This window comes from Aethalodelphis obliquidens, unplaced genomic scaffold (genome assembly GCF_003676395.1).
Source record: "Aethalodelphis obliquidens isolate GAN/ISIS:26980383/991018 unplaced genomic scaffold, ASM367639v1 scaffold36, whole genome shotgun sequence".
NCBI lineage: Eukaryota > Metazoa > Chordata > Mammalia > Artiodactyla > Delphinidae > Aethalodelphis > Aethalodelphis obliquidens.
In genome coordinates, this window is record NW_020837980.1 from 5,895,672 (window position 1) to 5,911,000 (window position 15,329).

The 15,329-nt window shown below is 36.6% G+C and overlaps 1 protein-coding gene across 3 annotated transcripts in view; it reads right to left on the reverse strand.

The window, feature by feature from the left end:
* Nucleotides 1-270: 270 nt before the first annotated feature.
* Nucleotides 271-15,329, reverse strand: part of BMAL2 (basic helix-loop-helix ARNT like 2) — an 86,631-nt gene continuing 71,572 nt past the window's right edge. For 2 of the 3 annotated variants that reach the window (XM_027129380.1, XM_027129379.1), the window contains 8 exons: nucleotides 9,553-9,793; nucleotides 8,731-8,837; nucleotides 8,424-8,574; nucleotides 6,941-6,999; nucleotides 5,293-5,401; nucleotides 4,353-4,431; nucleotides 2,810-2,918; nucleotides 271-826 (listed from right to left, as the gene is read on the reverse strand). In XM_027129380.1, the coding sequence (XP_026985181.1) occupies nucleotides 690-826; nucleotides 2,810-2,918; nucleotides 4,353-4,431; nucleotides 5,293-5,401; nucleotides 6,941-6,999; nucleotides 8,424-8,574; nucleotides 8,731-8,837; nucleotides 9,553-9,793 (992 nt within the window). In that variant the 3' untranslated portion in view covers nucleotides 271-689. The remainder of the gene's footprint in view (nucleotides 827-2,809; nucleotides 2,919-4,352; nucleotides 4,432-5,292; nucleotides 5,402-6,940; nucleotides 7,000-8,423; nucleotides 8,575-8,730; nucleotides 8,838-9,552; nucleotides 9,794-15,329) is intronic. The other variant, XR_003437766.1, reaches the window with a different exon arrangement.

Here is a 15,329-nt window from a genome sequence, read left to right on the forward strand (position 1 = left end):
CTCACTGTTGTGGCCTCTCCCATTGCGGAGCACAGGCTCCGGACACGCAGGCTCAGTGGCCATGGCTCACGGGCCCAGCTGCTCCGCGGCATGTGGGATCCTCCCGGACCGGGGCACGAACCCGTGTCCCCTGCATCGGCAGGCGGACTCTCAACCACTGCGCCATCGGGGAAGCCCTGCACTGTCCCTTTAAATGTTCAAGTACTCATCGTTTTCTTAAAATGGATAAGCCCTATCCTCAATTAAGGAAATACACAAGGAATGGAAATGTTCCAAATTACACAAATCTTCTATTATAAATCAATTATAAATGAATCTCAGACACAAGGAAGATGTCAACACATTAAATTCCCCAAACTCAAAACAAGTGCATCAAAAAATAAAAACAAAACCCAAACAAGATACATGTGGTATTCTTGGTTAGAAAGACTTTAGCAAAAATATAGCAACTAGTGGGTTTTAAGCTATGTCAGTGAGTAAAGTGGTCTATAGAAAATTTTGACAATTTGAAGGGAAACATCACATTTCCCTGTACCCCTGTGAAAGTCAGGAGCAAATCTATAAAAACTGGTCAACCATTAATAGGAATAAAAGATAAAAACAGTTATCAGTACAGTACAGAAGAATATATAGTTTTTTGTAAGCGAAATGCTTCAAAATATTTCTCATGTTGAGTTAAAAATCAAATGCTAGAGTGCCCAGTGGATGTCACTGAAGTCCCCAGGGTCTCCCAGCCCCCCCCCTGCTTCTAAGTAATTCATGAAGGCAGCCACGGCTGTGTCGTCATTGTCACAGAGGGCATCAAAATCCAGCTGGGCACCTTCTCCTATTGAATTAAAATACAGGCTTATGTAAGTACACTTGGAGGTTAAAAAATGAGTTATCATCAAAAATGGCAAAGCAAGGCTAGGATACCATACAATGTATTACTGAAGGCAAAGTATACGTCTTAAATTGCAGAAGCCTGATACATTTTTAAATGGGTCGCCTATTTTTATAACAATCTGCTGTCAGATAAATTGAGCTTCACTCATTTGATGCATGTAAGTGAGCTAGTCTACGAGCTTTCTAATAGAAAGTAAAAAATAAGAGGTACAGACTCCCAGACAGTTGGAAGCTAGGGGTTGGGGTTTATTCATGTGTGTATATAGAGCCTTGAAGGAGAAATTTAACTTTAATCTGCCTGTGAAAATACTCTGCTTGTTTAACCCCAAAATGAGAAGGCTGAGACAAAAGCATCTTCTTCCAAATTTGAAAGACTCTTATAAAAGTGGGGGCGGTCCCCAGATTTTTGATTGAAAAAGGAAATAAGGAGGAACCATGGAAATGAGATTTAAATCAGAGATAAGGAAGAGGTTCTAGAAATTCAGGGTTAAAACACAGCTACAGATTAATCGAAGTTTTCTAGGTATCTTTCAAAGCACAATAGAATTGCGATGATTAATATGTGGCTCTCTGTGAAGCTGACGTCCAGGTTCCTTCAAGTCCTTTGATTCTCTTTAACATATATTTTCAGGAGATCAGAGTCAGTTATGGGGGGTATAAAATTGTGTCATTTCAATATTCTTCATTTGGACTTTGCATAAACATAGTTAAAATGAATAATTACATCTTAAACATTTTATGATTGGTATCTTTAAAAATTCTTTTTCTTAAGAATGGACATTTTCCCCTAAATACACGAGCTTTAGTTTTATTGAAATTGTGTGTTTTAATAATACCCATAACTGATTCAGTGGATAATCAAATTTTCAATGACAGGTCCATTAAGTAGCATACACTTAAAAATTAACAGCATGATTACTGTATTTATGACTTTGAATGAAAAACTCTTAGTTATTTTTATTGAAGTATAAAAAATATATTATAATGTGTTAGTTTCTGGTATACAGCAAAGTGATTTAGTTTTATACATATATGTTTTATATGTATAAAACTGAATCATTTTATATAAAATATATATGTATTCTTTTTCAGATTCTTTTCCATTATAGTTTATTACAATATATTGAATATAGTTCCCTGTGCTATACAGTAGAACCTTGCTGTTTATCTATTATATATATAGTAGTTTGTATCTGCTAATCCCAAACTCCTAATTTATCCCTCCTCGCCTTTTCCCCTTTGGTAACCATACGTTTGTTTTCCATGTCTGTGAGTCTATCTCTGTTTTGTAAATAAGTTCATTTTTTTAGATTCCACATATAAGTGCTATCATATGATATTTGTCTTTCTCTGTCTGACTTACTTTACTCAGTATGATAATCTCTAGGTCCATCCATGTTGCTGCAGACGGCATTATTTCATTATTTTTTATGGGTGAGTAATATTCCACTGTGTATATAAACCACATCTTCTTTATCCATTCATCTGTCAGTGGACATTTAGGTTGCTTCCACGTCTTGGCTATTGTAAACAGTGCTGCTATGCACATTGGGGTGCAAGTATCTTTCTGAATTAGTTTTCTCCAAATATATGTCCAGGAGTGGGAATGCCGGATCATATGGTAGCTCTATTTTTAGTTTTTTAAGGAACCTCCGTACTGTTTGCCATAGTGGCTGCACCAATTTACATTCCCACCAACAGTGTAGGAGGGTTCCCTTTTCTCCCCACCCTCTCCTGCATTTATTATTTGTAGACTTTTTGATGATGACCATTCTGACCGGTGTGAGGTGATACCTCACTGTAGTTTTGGGAAAAATCTTAAAGTTGTTTGCATCTCTAGAAATTTCCTAAGCCTGAAAATATAGTGATTAAGAAAGAGTTTTTGGCAAACCAAAATGGCAGGCAGTTGCCAAAGAAAACTTACCAAGGAGTGGTTCGTGCCTGTGGGGAGCAACAGCGCTTTGGTTTTGCTTTGTAGCCTGTAGCTCCCCTATTTCAGAAGGACTTGGTGTAGTCAGCTCCTTATTTGACATCTGTAAAGAAAGAATAACAAATAGAAAGTTTCCTATTTGAATGAAATAAAGACCTCTTAGCAGTTTTCAGATGTGGGCACTCTGGCAATGCCACCACTGCCATCAACAACATGGCAGCTCACACTTCGTATTCTGTGCTAAGTACTCCACAAGCATCATCTCGTTTCATGTTACACATATCGTGAGGTCAGGCATCTGAGGCCTAAGGAGTCTAATATCTTGCCCAAAGTGTTGGAGCCATGATTCTAACCCAAGTCTACCTGACTTCAAAGCCCCCGCATTATTCATAACCATAACTGAATTACATACATAAGGAAAAGTTTTCAATTAAAAATGAAAAGCTATTTCAGTTTTCTTTAAAATGATGATAAAACAGTATCTCATATGAAACTACAATGGGAAATACTGCTTTGGAGTAGGGAATGGAGTAAACCAGAGACTTTTACCAAAATGTTATCATACTGTTAAATAGTCACAGGACAAACAATCTAATGTTCGTGTAGCTCATCGTAAGAAGAAATCTTTTACCTATGTCGTCTTATTCAGTTGATGAACTTTGCCATAGAATGCCTATATAACGTACACTACTTGGAGATTCTTGTGTGTTACAAGGACTTAAATCCCTGTTTCTGGCATACTGTCTGGCACAAAATGGGTACCCAATAAACATTTGCTAAATGTATGAGTAAAACTGGCAAATACTAGATCAAAAGCCTATATTAATATAAAAAGATATTTTCAAGTTCCCTTTTGTCCCTGGTCAGATTTAATTTCTCTTTTCTCCTACACTCTTATACCACTTAGTTTATATACGTACTTTAGAGCTTTCTGTTGTCTGGGGTACATCAGAACTGTATATGGGTCTTCCACATTTTCAGCACTGTGTTCAGTCATTTTTGTGTATGCAACAATGCATTTCAAATAGCTAGTATTTGTTCAATTGAATTAAATAGTAGGTAGTACTTAATTTGTAGCTTATATTATTTAAACATCTTTCCAGACCCTAAGGAGTATATTTAATCCACGGAATCGAATCTATTAAAATAACCATAATAGCTACCATTTATTGAGCACACATTGTGTCCCAGGCACTGTGAAGTTTTTGTTTCTTTGTGTATTAAATCATTTAATTCACACACCACTCCAAGAGACTGGTGCTATTATTAATCCCTTTTTTACAAATGAGGAAGTTGAGGTGCAGAGTTTAAATAACATGCAGGAGGTTACCCTGAATCACAACTTGGACCCAGATAGTATCGTCCCAAGCGACTTCACTCTTAACCACTATTCTACATTGCCTCTTAAAAACTCTGAGCTAAGTAGAAAGGGTTCATTCTTTACAGGATGGCCTCTTTTCTCAAAAGAAATAATCAACAAGGAGCAATGTTATTGTTCATTTATTTCACAAATATTATCACTTACAATGGTACTTACATTCCTGCAGTTTATAGTGTGAGTATCTTTCAATAAATCTGTTGGACTTGAATCATCAAGGGATGAAGAAGACTGTAACCTTCAAAAAGTGACACATAAAACATTTTATGTGTCTATTTATATATATTTTAGAAAATTTTCTCCTCTGAATACATAATCTACTGATAAAAATACAGGGAGGAACATAAGACTGAATATCACAACAGTTTTCATAATCAGACTGACTCGTTCAGTGCCAGACTTATTTTTGACTATGGAGTGCTGAAAACACTATATAAATAGAAACAAACTCTGAGGTGAAAGCTCTTAAGTAAATCACGTTACCTGTCTTAATACAGCACGTGGCAAAGTAATGGAATAACAACATGGTTCAAGACAGGCATTCAGTTCCTTATCAGGATACTGAAAAGCAGAACTAAGAATAAAGAAAGATTTCCTAACATCCTGCAACCTTTTTTTTTAAAGTAGAAAATGCATCATATTTTTACTGTAATAGGTCATCCCCAGGTCCTAAATCAATGGAACACATAAAGACAAAAACATAATCATACGCTTTGATCATAAATCTCTTCAAGACTTAATATGTAAAACTGACAGTGTCATATAATATATTACTAAATGCTCAATTATGTGAAATTGTCTGTGTATATGTCTGTGTATAATTTGTCTTTTAACCTTGCTAATTATAATGGTTATAGTTATGTTTTTTGAGTTTTTATATAATTAAATTTATCCATTTTTTTCTCAATAAATTCGGGATTTTGTGTGATGTTTAGAAAGGACTTTCCAAACTATGTTGCTACTGTAAAGGTGATCTTCTCTTCCATTATATTATTGAACTAGTTATTGTTTGCATATAGGAAACCTATTGATTTTTTAATATTGGTTTTGTAAAAATGATGATAATTTTGTGAAAGTATTTGCAGCAATAAAACATTACCTTTGTAAGTCCAGAAGTTCACTTGCAATATCTGTTCCGATACTACCAGCACCAAGTACCGTTCCCGTATACATTCCAGGCACACTAATGCAAGACTGTCTTGAGGATCCTAAATAATAACAGAAGGAAAGATTCAACAGAGGGCTTTAAAAAAATACATAACTTTGGTCAATATCTTTCTTTCAATTCAAATATATTTCCTATTTCCCTCTTTAAAAGTAATAAACCAGCTGCATCCTAAAATGTTACAAATATTCATGCTTATATTACAAACGTAACTCATGATGGTTTAAGATGCTTATGAAGAGTGATGTGAATCAAATATGTGGAAAGTCATTGAGGGTTCAATCATGACCTGTAACCTTTGAGTACATACAGTTCCTTCCCACTTTAACCTCCACACTAAAGCCAGAGCAATACCACTTTTTTTCTTTTATTGAAGTACAGTTGATTTATAATATTGTTAGTTTCATGTGTATAACAAAATGATTCAGTTATATATATGTATGTATATATATTCTTTTCCAGATTCTCTTCCTTTATAGGTTACTACAAGATATTGAATATAGTTCCCTGTGCTATATGGGAAATCCCTGTTGTTTATTTTATATATAGTAGTGTATATCTGTTAATCCCATATTCCTAATTTATCCCTCTCTCCCCCGTTTCCCCTTTGGTAACCATAAGTTTGTTTTCTATGTCTGTGAGTCTGTTTCTGTTTTGTAAATAAGTTCATTTGTATTACTTTTTCAGATTCCACATGTAAGTGATACCACACAATATTTGCCTTTCTCTGAAGTGACTTACTTCACTTAGTATAATAATCTCTTTGTCTATCCATGTTGCTGCAAATTGCAATATTTCATTCTTTTTTATGGCTGAATACTACTTTATTTTAAATATTTCCTAATATTTTAATTTTTCTTTATACAAATAATATATTAAAATATTCCTATGGTAAAGAACTAAGATAACTCCCCCTTAGTGCTTTTCATTAATTTGACCAACAGATATTTGAGTGCCTTAATGTATAAGGAACTATGCCAGCTGCTGGGGATGATAATGAGTAAAACACCATTCCTATCCTTGAAGAACTCACAGTCTAGCAGTGAGCCAGTTGAGTGAACGAATAATTGCAGTACAATGTAAGATTATAACAGAAGTGTGACCAAAGTACTGTGGGAATTCTGAGGAGGATAACTCAACCCACTGAAATCTTTTTTTTTAATGAAACTCTCTAGGAGTTAAGCCAGCATTTTATTTATTTATTTTTGGCTGCGTTGGGTCTTCATTTCTGTGCAAGGGCTTTCTCTAGTTGTGGCAAGCGGGGGCCACTCTTCATCGCGGTGCATGGACCTCTCACTGTCGCGGCCTCTCTTGCTGTGGAGCACAGGCTCCAGACGCACAGGCTCAGTAGCTGTGGCTCATGGGCCCAGTTGCTCCGCAGCATGTGGGATCTTCCCAGACCAGGGCGCGAACCCGCGTCCCCTGCATTGGCAGGCAGACTCTTAACCACTGCGCCACCAGGGAAGCCCCTGAAATCTTTTTGATTTCACCTTGAAATTTTTCCCTCTCCAAGACAGAAAATGATGGTAACTTAATAATAACAGTCTTAGTAATAAGCCTCCATCACCTAAAACTAACTTACCTTCTGATGATTGAGAGCTGCAAGGAAGTAATGATGTTTCTCCAGTATCACTATGTCCCCTAGAATTAAGAAACACCATAGGTGATTTTTTTTTTTAAGGTGAAGGAAAATGTTAAAGCAACTACATTAAGCTCTGTGTATTTGAATTATCAGTTTTTGACCTATTTGTGTTTTATATACATATTGTTAATGTCACCACCAGAGACAGAGGTATTGATGTGCTAAGTACCAGGGCTTTTGCCAGATGTCATATTACCCTGTAATGTACATGCTTCCAAAGATACAAACTCTCAGCTCATATTCTAATGATAAGGAGACAAGAATTATTGGGATGAATAATAGAATTATTGGGATGGGTAATTAGTACCTGCTGGAGGCACTAAGAACTGGGGGGCTCTTTTTTTAAATATTGTACATAAGGAAATAGAATTGGTTTGATAAAACCTTATAGCAATTTTAAAGAGAAACATAGAAAAATAATACTTAAGAACAAGGCCATTCTAGCATATTGAGCAAATCAGGAAAAGCTGCCTCTCCCTTCAGGCTGACACAGCCATAGACCAGGGCTTGAAAGGCAGTGAACAGGCTGGATCTGTGCTTATCCCTCAGCCAAGTACTCCTGCACAAGCATATGTGCTCCCCAGGCTCAGAAGATGGACGTGCAAAAATGATGTGGAGGACAAAACAGTTTCTTACCATTTTAAACAGTTTAAAGCCACATCCACATAGTTTTTTGGAAGGACAAAGCAAGGCCATGAAGGGTACGAAACAATTGCCTGAATAAATGCATTTACTGTCACATTTTATACTAAGCCAAAAGGAATTTTTTATGAAAGGGCAAACTTTTAGCTTAACTCTGAGAACTAATGCCAATGAACAGTGAATGAATTACTCAAAATATATACTCAAATTCCAAAGCCAGAGGATCACACAGGGTTTTTTTTTAAATTGAAGTATAGTTGATTTACAATGATTCAGGGGTACAGCAAAGTGATTAATATACATATACATATATGTATACACACATATTCTTTTTCAGTTTCTTTTCCACTATAGGTTATTATAAGATATTGAATATAGTTCTCTGTGCTATATAGTAGGTCCTTGTTGCTTATCTATTTTACATATAATACTGTGCATCTGTTAATCCCCAATTCTCGATTTATACCCCCCTTCCTCTTTGGCAACCATAAGTTTGTTTTCTATGTGAGACTATTTCTGTTGTGTAAATAAGTTCACTTGTATCACTCTCTAGATTCTACATATAAGCGATATCATATGATATTTGCCTTTCTCTGTCTGATTTACTCCACTTAGTAGGATAATCTCTAGGTCCATCTATGTTGCTGCAAATGGCATTATACTCAAGTTATAAAGCCAGAGGATTAAACAGGTTTAATGATTTAGCAAGATGAAAAGAGGGAAGCAAAGATACTCATTTGAAATCAATATAAAGGTCTTAACAATATAAAAAATTACTTACAAAACTAAAGTGTTGACAGACACAATATATTCCAGTTCTTTGGTCCAAGGATTTGTGAAACTAAACCACTGGCTTTTTAAAGTTACGAAAGAGCCATCTTTTGCTCTGAATTTGTATGAATCTGTAAATATTTTCTCTTTACTCTGCAGAACTTAACAAGAAAAGAAAATAATCAGCATAACAGTCTACCACTATATAAATCAATCCCTTAAGGATTAATTCAAGGTTCAGATTTCACAGGAATGAAAAATTAAGAGTTGAAGTTGTAATTAAAAAGTACCAAAAGACGATCCCACTCAATGCATACCTGCTTTGTGCTTGTCAGTCAAATTACTATGGTCATCTTGATGAAAATATTCATAACAAGAAGTTCCCAAAAGTTCCTGAGGCAGATATCCTAAAATTGCTGTTGCCCTGGTTTTAAAATTAAAAATAAAATTCAGAATTGGTGAATGTATCCCCTTCCAGAATACTGTTGGTCCACACATGGTCAGGATAGTAGAGAAGTAGACCGGGGGGATGAGTTACCAATTTGCTTTGCTGGGCTCCTTTGGCTGCCCTAGCCTCAGATTAGAGCTGCAAAGCAGAATGGACACCCAGGCACCAGGCTACTCCAGAGGCCGCCTACCCAATCCAGGGTATGCTATTCCTACCATTCACCACCAATAAAATTGTGGCCATAGACCATGCCCAGTTTCTGCACCATTGGCTAAGAAATATTTCAAGTTTACAATTTGGCTTGAACAAATTTACTGATATATCCACATCCTTATTTCATTTAAACTTTATTTCCTGTTCTAAAGCCTTAAAAAAAAATCCAGCCGTGCTACTAAGCCACATTTTTTTTTTTTTTTTTTTTTTTTTTTTTTGCGGTATGCGGGCCTCTCACTGTTGTGGCCTCTTCCGTTGCGGAGCACAGGCTCCGGACGCGCAGGCTCAGCGGCCATGGCTCATGGGCCCAGCTGCTCCGCGGCATGTGGGATCTTCCCGGACCAGGGCATGAACCCGTGTCCCCTGCATCGGCAGGCGGACTCTCAACATTGTGCCACCAGGGAAGCCCCTAAGCCACATCTTTAATAGCCTTAAACATCCCATTGAACTCTAATCATTATGGCACATAAATGTTTACCTTTGATCAACATAGACAAATTGCCCATTCACTGCAAAACGGGTAATAAATTCAGTTGGTTTCACTTTAATCTCTCCACTGTTCTGTGGGACAATATATGGATGTAATCTTCCAATGGCAACAAGGCAGGTAAAATTACTACTGTCTTTCTTATTGTCCATTTCTTCTTCCATTCCAACAATATTTGGAGGCCAGTTTCTCAAGTAACCAGTGCAGTGGATAGTACAGAATTTTCTATGATCTAATTCAAAGGTTTAAAAAAAAAAAAAAAAGCATTTGTCAACTATATCACAATAAAACTAAAAAAACGATAAAAATTTAAAAAGCATTTGAACCATTATGAATTCTTAAATTTGTTACACTGACATTTATAATAGTTACAATTGTGCTATGAAATAGTCTTTAAATATGCTAAATATGAAAAGGGAATAGGATTGCATTAAAAAGAAATCATCAATCATGTTTACTTAACAACTTCATCCCTAATGGGTTATTTTTCTCAAGAACTAAACTATACGTACTACATCAAAATGATTGTTTTAATTTCGGTTTAAATAGGTCTATAGTTATTTTGTTATTTCCAAGTTAATTTTTTAAATTACAGTACTTTATGTGTTAGAAAAAGTTAAACTTCATGCTCCCTTGCTCTCAGCTACAGAAGTATTGTTTTCAGCTTATTTAAATTTTGGTATATTATAATTTATATTCATAAATTTAAAGGATACATGGATATATTCATAAATTTCTTATATAAGCACTTATAATGGCTAATAGATACATATGATTATAATATATTATAGAGACATTTCAGAGAACATTTAGAGAAATTTATAATAAAATGTATAAAAATAAAACGACTCAAATTTCACTTTTCAAAAAAATCTTAAGCAATTAACTCATAAGACAAAGCTCATCAAACAGATCCAACCAGAAAAATAAAAAATTGGAAATAATCCATATATTCAAATAACAGGAAATGCTTAAGAAAACAATGACAGTATAAAAGATAGGCAGTATACAGATTATGGCAATCTACAAAAAAGTAACTTAAAGGTTAAAAAGGGGGGGGGGGGAAGCTGATAACAATTACTTAAAACAGTTGCTTGTGATAAAATTTAGAAAAGACCAGAACAGTCATTGTTTTAAGTTGGCACCTTTGGCTAAGACTGTTACTACAAATCTTTAAAAAAAAAATTTTTTTTTTAATGGAAGATGATATGGGCTGTCTTATAAGATAGCAACTAATAGTATTAGCAAAGGTGTAAAGAACACTTTATGTGCCATGCTCTGTTTTAAGTTCTCTAAATGAATAATTCATTTATTCTTCTTAGTAGTCTTATGATAGGTTCTAATATCATCCCCATTACCTCAGGAAACTGAGAGTTACTGCCAGGGTCACAGCAGGGAAGGGTGGAGCTGAGGGTAAATTACATCCAGACAGGCTGGCTTGAGAACTCCCTCTGTGAACCGCTACTGTGGTGCTATTTGATGGTAGTGAGTGCCTGTCATAGAAGGTGTTCAAACAGGAGTTGCCTGAGTGATGGAGGGGGAGTACTACAAAAAGGTGTTCCAGTCAGAGGGAACAGCCAGTGCAAACAGAGTCAAGAGCGAGCAGTCAGAAGCAGCTGAAGCATAGTCTGTGATGGGGAGGTGGCAGAACAAAGCAGGGAACAGATAGTTTAGCTCTTGTAAGCCCTGCGTAGAACCTTGTATTCAACACCTAAAAGACATCATCCCCTCCACAGCCCACAGATGCCTTAAATTACATGTCTTTATCCCTTCCAACCCCAACCCAAGCCTTTATCACTTATTCCCTATCCTGCTTAATGACACCACAATCAACCCAGGTAGTTAAATGAGAAACCTGGGCTCCTCCCTTCACCTCACCCAACATCCAAGATATCTTAAAGGAATTAAAAATTGGGGTAAGTGTAATACAAGGTTTTCATTCATATTAACAAAATTAGATGGCAGTCAAAAATAAAAAGGTTTACATCTGTGACAACATGGGTGGACCCTGAGTATATTATGCTGAGTGACATAAGTCAGACGAAGAAAGACAAATACCATGTGATTTCACTTCTATTTAGAATATAAAAAACAAACAAACAAAAACCAAAATAAATGAACAAACCAAACCAAACAAAGGCAAACACATAGATACAGAGAACAGAGTGGTGGTCACCAGAGGGGTAGGGGAGAAGGAGAGTGGGGGCAGAGGGGAGGGCAAGATGAGTAAAGGGGAATCAACCGTATGGTGATGGATGGAAACTAAACTTTTGGTGGTAAGCATACTACAGGGTATACAGAAGTAGAAATATAATGTCGTACACATGAAACTTACATAATGTTATAAACAAAAGTGACTTCAATAAAAAAATAAATTAACTTTAAAAAAGGCTTATAAACTGAGTTTGGCATTTCTGATGATGCTTGCAAATTTACAAATGATACTGACGAAAAATATTCTACTCAATGGAAAATATAGACTGAAAAATGTTTTAAATTTATATATGGAATCTCATCACACAGAACTTAGCCTCTTTAATTCTTCTCTAACAACAGGATTACTAACAATTTCCAACTCAATCTGTCCCTCAATTCTCACCTTGAACATTTATTCAGTTGGCAAAATTCTAGCTGGGATTGTGTAATTCCATTCACTGATGGAATTTGACCCATTTGATCAATTATTTAAAGTTTAAAAAAATCCTATTAAAAAATCCTCTTGGGGATTGCTTCAAGATGGCGAAGTAGAAGGACGTGCTCTCACTACCTCTTGTGAGAACACCAGAATCACAACTAACTGCTGAACAGTCATCGACAGGAAGACATTGGAACTCACCAAAAAAGATACTCCACATCCAAAGACAAAGGAGAAGCCACAATGAGATGGTAGGAGGGGAGCAATCACAATAAAATCAAATCCCATAACTGCTGGGTGGGTGACTCACAAACGGGAGAACACTTATACCACAGAAGTCCACCCACTGGAGTGAAGGTTCTGAGCCCCACATCAGGCTCCCCAACCTGGGGGTCCAGCAACAGGAGGAGGAATTCCTAGAGAATCAGACTTTGAAGGCTAGCAGGATTTGATGGCAGGACTTCGACAGGACTGGGGGAAACAGAGACTCCACTCTTGGAGGGCACACACAAAGTAGTGTGCACACTGGGACCCAGGGGAAGGAGCAGTGACCCCAGAGGAGGCCGAACCAGACCTACCTGCTAGCGTTGGAGGGTCTCCTGCAGAGGCGGGGGGTGGCTCTGTCTCACCGTGAGGATGAGGAGACTGGCAGCAGAAGTTCTGGGAAGTACTCCTTGGCCTGAGCCCTCCCAAAGTCTGCCATTAGCCCCACCAAAGAGCCCGGGTAGGCTCCAGTGTTGGGTTGCCTCAGGCCAAACAACCAGCAGGAAGGGAACCCAGCCCCACCCATCAGCAGTCAAGCAGATTAAAGTTTTACTGAGCTCTACCCACCAGAGCAACAGTCAGCTCTACCCACCACCAGTCCCTCCCATCAGGAAACTTGCACAAGCCGCTTAGACAGCCTCATCCACCAGAGGGCACACAGCAGAAGCAAGAAGTATTACAATCCTGCAGCCTGTGGAACAAAAACCACATTCACAGAAAGATAGACAAGATGAAAAGGCAGAGGGCTATGTACCAGATGAAGGAACAAGATAAAACCCCAGAAAAACAACTAAATGAAGTGGAGATAGGCAACCTTCCAGAAAAAGAATTCAGAATAATGATAGTGAACATGATCCAGGACCTCAGAAAAAGAATGAAGGTAAAGATCAAGAAGATGTAAGAAATGTTTAACAAAGACCGAGAAGAATTAAACAAACAAACAGAGATGAACAATACAATAACTGAAATGAAAAATACACTAGAAGGAATCAATAGCAGAATACCTGAGGCAGAAGAACGGATAAGTGACCTGGAAGACAGAATGGTGGAATTCACTGCTATGGAACAGAATAAAGAAAAAAGAATGAAAACAAATGAAGACAGCCTAAGAGACCTCTGGGACAACATTAAACACAACAACATTAGCATTGTAGGGGTCCAAGAAGGAGAAGAGAGAAAGGACCCGAGGAAATTATTTGAAGAGATTATAGTTGAAAACTTCCCTAACATGGGAAAGGAAATAGCCACCCAAGTCCATGAAGCACAGCGAGTCCCATACAGGATAAACCCAATGAGAAACACGCCGAGACACACAGTAATCAAATTGGCAAAAATTAAAGACAAAGAAAAATTATTGAAAGCAGCAAGGGTTTTCCAACAAATAACATACAAGGGAACTCCCATAAGGTTAACAGCTGATTTCTCAGCAGAAACTCTACAAGCCAGAAGGGAGTGGCAGTATATACTTAAAGTGATGAAAGGGAAGAACCTACAACCAAGATTACTCTACCAGGCAATGATCTCATTCAGATTTAATGGAGAAATCAAAAGCTTTACAGACAAGCAAAAGCTAAGAGAATTCAGCACCACCAAACCAGCTCTAAAACAAATGCTAAAGGAACTTCTCTAGTGGGAAACACAAGAGAAGGAAAGGACCTACAAAATAAAGCCAAAACAATTAAGAAAATGGTCATAGGAACATACATATTGATAATCACCTTAAACGTGAATGGATTAAATGCTCCAACCAAAAGACACACATTGCTGAATGGATACAGAAACAAGACCCATATATATGCTGTCTACAAAAGACCCACTTCAGACCTAGGGACACATTCAGACTGAAAGTGAGGGCATGGAAAAAGATATTCCATGCAAATGGAAATCAAAAGAAAGCTGGAGTAGCAATACTCATATCAGATAAAATAGACTTTAAAATAATGTTACAAGAGACAAGGAAGGACACTACATAATGATCAAGGGATCAATCCAAGAAGATATAACAATTATAAATATATATGCACCCAACATAGGAGAACCTCAATACATAAGGCAACTGCTAACAGCTATAAAAGAGGAAATTGACAGTAACACAATAATAGTGGGGGACTTTTAACACCTCACTTACACCAATGGACAGATCATCCAAACAGAAAATTAATAAGGAAACAAGCTTTAAATGACACAATAGACCAGATAGATTTAATTGATATTTATAGGACATTCCATCCAAAAACAGCAGATTACACTTTCTTCTCAAGTGCTCATGAACATTCTCCAGGATAGATCATATCTTGGGTCACAAATCAAGCCTCAGGAAATTTAAGAAAACTGAAATCATATCAAGCATCTTTTCTGACCACAACGCTATGAGATTAGAAATCAATTACAGGGAAAAAAACATAAAAAACACAAACACATGGAGGCTAAACAATACAATAGTAAATAACCAAGAGATCACTGAAGAAATCAAAGAGGAAATCAAAAAATACCTAGAGACAAATGACAATGAAAACACGACAATCCAAAACCTATGGGATGCAGCAAAAGCAGTTCTAAGAGGGAAGTTTATAGCTATACAAGCCTACGTCTACAAACAAGAAAAATCTCAAATAAACAATCTAACCTTACATCTAAAGGAGCAAGAGAAAGAAGAACAAACAAAACCCAAAGTTAGCAGAAGAAATCATAAAGACCAGAGCAGAAATAAATGAAATAGAAACAAAGAAAACAATAGCAAAGATCAATAAAACTAAAAGCTGGTTTTTTGAAAAGATAAAAAAAATTGATAAACCATTAGCCAGACTCATCAAGAAAAAGAGGGAGAGGACTCAAATCAATAAAATTAGAAATGAAAAAGGAGAAGTTA